The sequence below is a fragment of the Ictalurus punctatus genome, chromosome 13 (genome assembly GCF_001660625.3).
Source record: "Ictalurus punctatus breed USDA103 chromosome 13, Coco_2.0, whole genome shotgun sequence".
NCBI classification, from domain to species: Eukaryota; Metazoa; Chordata; class Actinopteri; order Siluriformes; family Ictaluridae; genus Ictalurus; species Ictalurus punctatus.
In genome coordinates this window covers 28,157,501-28,165,547 of record NC_030428.2, presented here as the reverse complement: position 1 = coordinate 28,165,547, position 8,047 = coordinate 28,157,501, and the positions used below count along the sequence as shown (strand labels likewise).

Here is an 8,047-nt window from a genome sequence, read left to right as displayed (position 1 = left end):
TCGGATTGTTCACTACAGGACTGAGTTGAACACGTCTAAAAGGATTTTATTGAAGACTGCCCTCCATAATGTGCTGAGAGAGCTTTCATTTGAACAAACAGAGAAATCTCAAAAACCTAAGTGACTAATAATAATAATAAGAAGAAGAAGAAGAAGAAGAAGAAGAAGAAGAAGAAGAAGAAGAAGAAGAAGAAGAAGAAGGAGAAAAAGAAGAAGAAGAATACTTCACATTACAAAATGATTGACTCTTCTAAAAGAGTCGTTCAAAAAAAAAAGAAGAACCGATTCTTTTACGATTCTCCCATCATCACTAACGGGAGTGCACGATCGCGCGCATCAGTGAGCTCTGTGCGCTCGCGCTTCATCTCCTCTACACGCGATCACCGGAACAACGCAGATACACGTGAGGGGGGAAAACCCCATAACAAACAAAAAAAATTATTCATCTTCAGAACAGACAAACCGACACCGACAGGACTGCGGATTTAAACTCATTTATGACCAACATTTGGAAATATTTTTCTATTAATCGCGCGCGCATCACTGACCGGAGGAAAGAAAAGTGCACAGTGTAGATTCACGTGAAGGAGGAGGACAAGGAGCATAAAGTGTGGAACTGCTCGTGATGGATAAAGTTGATGGAGAGGAAGAGAATACACGCGCGTGGATGAAGCGGCATCCTGAATACAGCGTCATGACTTCCGGTCACCTAAATCCTAAAACCAGCATCATGCCGTGGAACTGCAGGGAGCCGAGGAATGTAGCGAACAGCGCGATGCCATCCTGTGAGGAACAGCGTGCTGCCACTGAGATGAACTCTGGAGTCATTTTACAGTGAAAAAGCGTGATGCCATCCTGCATGATGCCACTCTGGACTGAACAGTGCAAAGTTGTATCCTAATAAACATTGTGACGTCATCCTGGGTGATTCCAGTGTACTATGAAAAGTGTGATGCCATTCTGCAGTAAACAAGCTTGATGCCGTCTGGTGTGATGCCACTGTGCAGTGAAGAGTGCGATGCCATTTTAAGAAGTCTGTCCTTTTACAGTGAAGTGTGTGATACTATTCTGTAAAGAGCAGTGCGATGCCATTCTGTTTCAAACAGTGCAACAAAATGTGTAATGCCTTTCATTTTGAAATGGGCCGCGTGATGCCACCCTGGGTGATGCCATTCTGCAGCGAACAGTCAATTCGCAATGAAAACAAGCATCAGACTCTCCTGCGCTGACTTCTGAGCGGCGCCATGCACTTGGCGGACGTGCTCGCGTGCATCGCGGTGCTCGCTGTCCTGGCGGTCTCGCTGCTGTCCAACGCGCTCGTGCTGATCTGCTTCGCGTGCAGCCCCGAGATCAGGAAGCGCGCGGCGTGCCTTTTCACGCTCAACCTGGCCACGTGCAACCTGATGCTCACCGTCACGAGCATGCCTCTCATGCTGCTCGCGCTCGCAGGCCACGCGCAGCCGGGAGGCGACGGGCTGTGTCGCGCGGCCGCCTTCCTCGAGACCTTCCTGAGCGCCAACGCCATGCTCACGGTGGCCGCGCTCAGCGTGGACGGCTGGATGGCGGTGGTCTTCCCGCTCAGCTACCGCTCCAGGATGCGCCACCGGGACGCCGCGCTCGCGCTCGCTTACGCGTGGGCGCACTCCGCGTGCTTCGCGGCGGCCGCTGCGTGCCTCTCTTGGCACGGCTACCACGGGCTCTACGCGTCGTGCACGCTGCGCGCCAACGCCTCCGCCGCCTCCAGCGTGCCTTTCGCCGCGTTCACGACGGCCTTCCACGCGCTCACTTTCCTGCTGTCGCTCGTCGTGCTGTGCGTCGCCTACCTCAAAGTGCTCCGAGTCGCGCGCTTCCACTGCAAGCGCATTGACGTGATCACCATGCAGACCCTCGTGCTGCTCGTGGACATCCACCCCAGGTAAGAGACTCACGTGTGCGCATTACTCCCAACTCTTCAATCTCGAGCCTTTAACCGTCCAAAGAACCAGCAGTGTAGTGGAAGAGTAGTAGACATTGGAAAGTGTGTGAAACCTTACACCTGACACGTGACGCTCGTGTGACTTTTCTGTAATCATGTGCAGGGGATGTAAAAAGTCTACACACCCCTGTTAAAATGGCAGGTTCTTTCTTTTGAAGTGAGATAAATCATGTCAGATCTTTTCCCTTTAATGTGAAATTGCGACGTATACAGATTCAGTGAAAAACTATCAGGGGGGAAAAAGGGAGGAAAATAAACAAGCAAACGTACAGTAACCTGGTTGCATAAGTATACACACCCCTAATCTAACACTCTGTTGAAGCACCTTCTGATTTTATTACACCACTCACCACTCTTCTAGGCTAAGGGTTTCTCTTGAATTGGCAGTATTGTCCCACTCATTCTTCCAAATCATTCTAGATCCATCAAATGTACAGTTTCCTGTGGTATCTCCTGCGCACAGCATGCTTCAGGTCACCCTACAGATTTGTAGCTGTTTTCAGGTCTGGGCTCGGGCTAGGTCATTCAATAACATTGATCTTCTTCCGGTTAAGCCGTTCCTTCATCGATTTGGATGTGTGCTTTGGGCCGTGCCGAAAGGTGAAGTTCCGTTTCATCTTTAGCTGACTAGCAGACACCTGAAGGTTTTGCACTAAAGAACCGACTGGTATTTATAGCTGTTCATGATTCCTTCCACCTTGTGTGGAAGAAAAGCAGCACCGACGCATGATGCCGCCACCACCGGGCTTCACCGTGGGGATGGTGTTCTTTTGAGGATGTGCTTCTTTGTGGAACTATTGCACCTTTCGGAATTGTTCTCATCAGACCATAACACATTTTGCCGAATGGTCAGATGTTCCTGCAGCTCCTTTACTGTTGCCGTAGGTCTCTCAGCCTCCCTGGTAAGTTTTTGTCTTTTCCGTTTAGACATTTTTGAGGGACGTCCTGTTCTTGGTGATGTCACCGTGGCGCTCGATTTTCTCCACACGTTGATGAAATCCTTCACGGTGTTCATCTAATGTTTTGGAAATTCTTTTGTATCCCTCTCCCGATCAATATCTTTCGACACGTGAGATACCGTACATTCTTGATGAGCTCTTTGGCTTCAGCGGTCGGATGAAACCAAGAAGACGCTCCTGAAGAAACTCCTACAGAAACAGCCGGGATTTATCCGCCGTTCATCAGAATCATTTCATCGACGACGGCTGTATGATCATTTCTTTTGAACTTGAGATCGAATGTGATTGGTTCATTCCGAACACAGCCACGCCCCCAATTATAAAAGGACATACACACTTATACAACCAGATTATTGCAACTTTTAAAAAAAATGTTTCCCTAAAATGTTTGATCATTTTTGCCGTATTTTTTTTCTCATCCCGTCGTAACTTCACACCGAGGGTGGAAGGAAAACCTGCCATTTAAACAGGGGTGTGTAGACTTTCCCTATCCACTGTATAATGAGAGTAAAAGGGTTCTGATTTAGCAGAGAGTGGTGAGAGAGTGCGGCGTGCGTTTAGCCTTAATGCACGCTGCTCGAGGGAACGCGCCGCTTTTTTTCTGCCGTGGTTTAGGACCTGTTAAAACGGCATTTCGTGTTGAGGCCAGAGACCTGAGGGGACAGGAGAAGAGCTGCGCACTCGCAGCCTGCACGCTTTTAACTCCAGCACACAGGCTTCATAACAACATTCTTGCCTACAGACCGCTGGAGTTGAACACATCTATTATTCATTTGATGCAGAAAAAAAGTGCATAAATACGTCTGAAAGCTTCACAGCTGCTGCAGGTTAATAAAGAACACGGGTGCGTCGGGACCGTTTATTTCACACCGAGTACACGTTTGACGGTCCTTGACGGTAGACACCGAATGAGAATCCAACTTACAGTAGTGTTAATCAGTCAGTGTCTCTACGTCGGTTGCTTGTGTGTGTTTTTATGCTTTTGTGAGTTTCATGTCTCAGACGTTATCGCGTTTAGACGGCACCTTCGACGGAGAACCTGACGGACAGCTGACCTGAGAGCGCAGAGCGGTACGGGTGAGCGTGGGCATTAAACATGAAGCGATGTGATGCGCGTTGTGCTTTGTGGCGAACGGAATTTGGAGTGTCAAGGGAGATTGCTCAGTGCTCGCTGAGGTGATGTGCTCTCATGTGGAACAGTTCCACACTCGCGAGTGTCCTTATGTGCACCTCCGGCACATAAAGGTCCGTGCTCGCGGACGCTGCTCTACACTCTCAGGTCAGGTGGTCCATCGGGTTCGCGATTAAAGATGCTGTTTAAACTTGCATTGTAGGATTCGCTGTAAAATCATGTCGGCTTGGCGGTTAAGGCTCTGGGTTACTGATCAGAAGGTCGGGGGTTCAAGTCCCAGCACTGCTAAGCTGCCGCTGTTGCACCCTTGAGCAACGCCCTTAACTCTCTCCCCTCCAGGGGGCGCTGTATCATGGCCGACCCTGCGCTCTGACCGAAGAAAAGAATTTCGCTGTGCTGTAATGTATACGTGATTAATAAAGACTCGTTATCATGATCAACAATGTTGATACATCGTATTTGAGCGTTTTTTTTTTTTTACCTGTGTCAGCATCAATGCAACTCTAACGAAGAGGCTCGAATAAAATGTCACTATTCAGAATAAATGAATGCCTTGAATTAGTATCTCTCTAATTAATCCTGACAATTCTCAGATATGGGTTTTTTTTTTAATACTGGAGGATGTATGAACACACACTGAACACACACTCGGTAACACGTGTCTGGTGTTGCAGCGTTCGACAGCGATGCCTGGAGGAACAGAGGAGGCGACGGCAGCGAGCAGCCAGGAAGATCAGCACATTCATTGGCACTTTTGTGCTTTGTTTCGCACCCTACGTGATCACAAGGTGAGAGCCCAACACACACACACACACACACACACACACACACACACACACACACCATATCTGAAAACGTGATGACAGGTCACACTCTCCAGAGTTCCAGAGTCACCACTTCTAGGTCACTTCCTGGTTCTCCACTATATAACCCAGACATGAACGCCACACATCCACCGCGAATGATTTCTGTCACCTTGTATCCGAGTACGTTCGCATTGTCGTGTGCCGTCATTACGTAAGACCCTTTGATCAGTGCAGTGCATTTCCTTTCGTGATTCTTTCTATGAAAGACTAGGGCTCTGTTAACTCTGTTATTTGTCTTGAGCTCTTCTTGTGGATTTGTACACGTCACCTGAATCCACATTGTTACACGCAGCTAGGACAACATTGCATCATTTAATAATTTAACCACTTCTTTTTTTAGCACTACAACGAGGCCTAAACCCTGACAGGTATATTTCACACCACTGAAATACCAGTACCTGGACCAGTATGAGAAAACAAAACAAAAATCAAACCCTGGTGTGGATATTAGCAAAAAAAAAAAACAACAAACAAACAAACAACAACCAACATCTAGATGTGAACACAGCATAGGACCGGGCTTTAATTCAGTCTCATCTCGGGGTTATTCGACTCTGACGCCCGAACACGATGTACAGTAGGCAGTTCCTTTATGATTAGGACAGTAGAAAAGGGCATTGCGCATTATCACAGACATGTCAGGATCTCCATTCTTCACTAGGAACAAAAATGGGTTCTTAATGGAGAACACCCATTCATCTGGAATCTAATCAGTGTCAGGATTAATCAGTGCTTGAAAAAAGCCTGGATATATTTAAGAAACAGCGGAACTGAAAAGCCTCAAGGTCACAGATATGGGTTTAAAAAAAAAAAAAAAAAAAAAAAGAGGCGTTTTACTGCTTCCTTTAGCCTGAACCCCAGAGGACCTGTACAGTGAACTGCTGTACTCACACACACACACACACACACACACACACACACACACACACACCATGGGCTGACCTTGTGATCTGATCTGATCTGATCTGATGCCGCTTCTGCATGTTCAGTGTGTGCAGTTTGATGATCTATCCCACGCAGTGACTTTTCCCCTGTACTTTCTTTACAGTATATTTGTATATTTACAGTATTCCTTTATTTATTTATATATATATATATATATATATATAGCTTTGATCAGGGCACACATTTGTCATGCCATTGTTTTCGACAACCCCATGCAACGTCACAACGTTTATTCGTGTTCATTTTTGGCCGAGATCTCGCAGTGAGGACGGGAGAGTAACGTCGAACCGCTCGGTAAAGTCTTCTCCAGCGCATCCCAGAGACTTTCAGTGGGGTGAAGGTCAGGACTGTGTGGTGGCCAATTCATGCGTGAAAATGATTCCTCATGCTCCCCGATCCACTCTTTCACAATCTGAGCCTGATTAAGCTTGGCGTCGTGATCCTGGAATATACCTGTGACGTCAAGGAAGGAAAAAAAAGTCCATTGATGGGATAACCTGGTCATTCAGTGCTTTCATAATGTTGCTGAAGCAACCCTAGACCATAGCACTGCCTCCGAGGCTTGTACAGTAGGCACTATTGCTTCATGCGCTTCCCTTCTCACCCTGACCCACCCATCGCGCTGGAGTAGGGTGAATCTAGATATATCAGATCACATGACCCTCTCCCATCGCTCCACAGTCCAATCTTTACGCTCCCTGGCGAACTGAAGTCGTTTTTTTTCCCCGATTATCCCCGCTAACAAATGGCTTTCTCGTGGCCGCACACCCGTACAGTCCGAATCCTGTACGCTCTCGTGGCATTGCGCATGTGGAAATGCTCTGACTTTCACTATTAAACATAGCCGTGGGTTCTGCTGTCGAGGTTTTTCCCGACGTGACTTCTCCGAGCGCTTTAAAGATCTTCACTCGAGATTTTTTTCAGACCACGTTTCTCCCAGTTCACAAAAGTTCACCACAGTTCATCAGTCTCTCCTTCCCGGTTTAAACAATGCGTTTGACAGTGATTAACCCAAATCCAGTCATTTCAGTGATCTCCTTAGTTGTTTTCTGTAACTCTTTAAAAGAATTGCTGCCGGCTGAAACATATTAATCACCGCAATAATGATCCAATCATACGCGCTTAAGTATCTGCTCATTTAAATCCAAACAACGACCTTTTGGCCAGGCAGCATGATTTAATAATAATAATAATAATAATAATAATAATAAAGAGAATATGGGGAAAATCACTGATTCTGTGTATCTTAAATGATCCTGTTTCAACCGCAAACTGATCACGAACCTGTCCTATTAATCAGCAGCTGAAAGGCGTATTCATTGCTTAATTAAATTTACGCTGTTATTAAGGGAGGAAAAGGAATTTAATTCAATTCAATCTGATTCGATTTGATTTGTGTAGCGTGTTTAACAGTTGACGCTGTCTCAGAGCAGCTTTACAGAAACATATAAACACAGGATGGAGATTTTAAGCGTGTGAGTTTATCCCTATTGGGCGAGACGGTGGAGACGGTGGTGAGGAAAAACTCCCTGAGATGATACGAGGAAGAAACCTTGAGAGGAACCGGACTCAGAAGGGAACCCGACGTCATCTGGGGAACGACGGAGAGTGTGAGAGTAAAAGAAAGTTCATTATGGTGTTTATATGAAGTCTGTGTGTTGAACTAGTCCACTGTTCACTAAAGGAGACCCGAGTGTAGAACTGTACGTGGTCATCGCAGTCCCGAGGCCATCGCTAAGGCAACCGTAGTCCCAGCAAGCACATTATAGAATTATGGAGTGGATCATGTCCGTACCTGACGATGAATACAGATACGATAAATCAGAAACGATTTACAAAAAAAATACAGATCACTTTTTCGCTGTCTGATTTTTTTTTCCTCTTCCTCCTGGTTTCGGGTCTTTTTGAGAATTTCCCCGAGGGCTGGCATCCCTGCATTTCATTCTTTTCGGCTCCTTTCTAACACGACTATTCCGCTCCGTTACTAATCGAATTGTCATTTCACAAACCACAAAAGGCGTCTTAATTAAATCGCACAAAAGGCAGCGGATGCACGCGCGTTACAGACTGCAGGCATCGTGAAAGACAGCCGAGAGACGTGGCCTCGGCGTCGCTTTCGCCCCCCTTGTTCTGTCAATCGTGAAAATTCCTCCAGCAAAAGTTAAGTGAA

General features: G+C 46.6%; 1 protein-coding gene across 1 annotated transcript in view; it reads left to right on the top strand.

Annotated features, from left to right (window-relative positions):
• Nucleotides 1-311: 311 nt before the first annotated feature.
• gpr26 (G protein-coupled receptor 26) overlaps nt 312-8,047 on the top strand; it is a 12,228-nt gene continuing 4,492 nt past the window's right edge. Inside the window, exons 1-2 of the mRNA XM_017482964.3 lie at nt 312-1,915; nt 4,741-4,854. Coding sequence (XP_017338453.1) covers nt 1,245-1,915; nt 4,741-4,854 — 785 coding nt within the window. The 5' untranslated portion in view covers nt 312-1,244. The remainder of the gene's footprint in view (nt 1,916-4,740; nt 4,855-8,047) is intronic.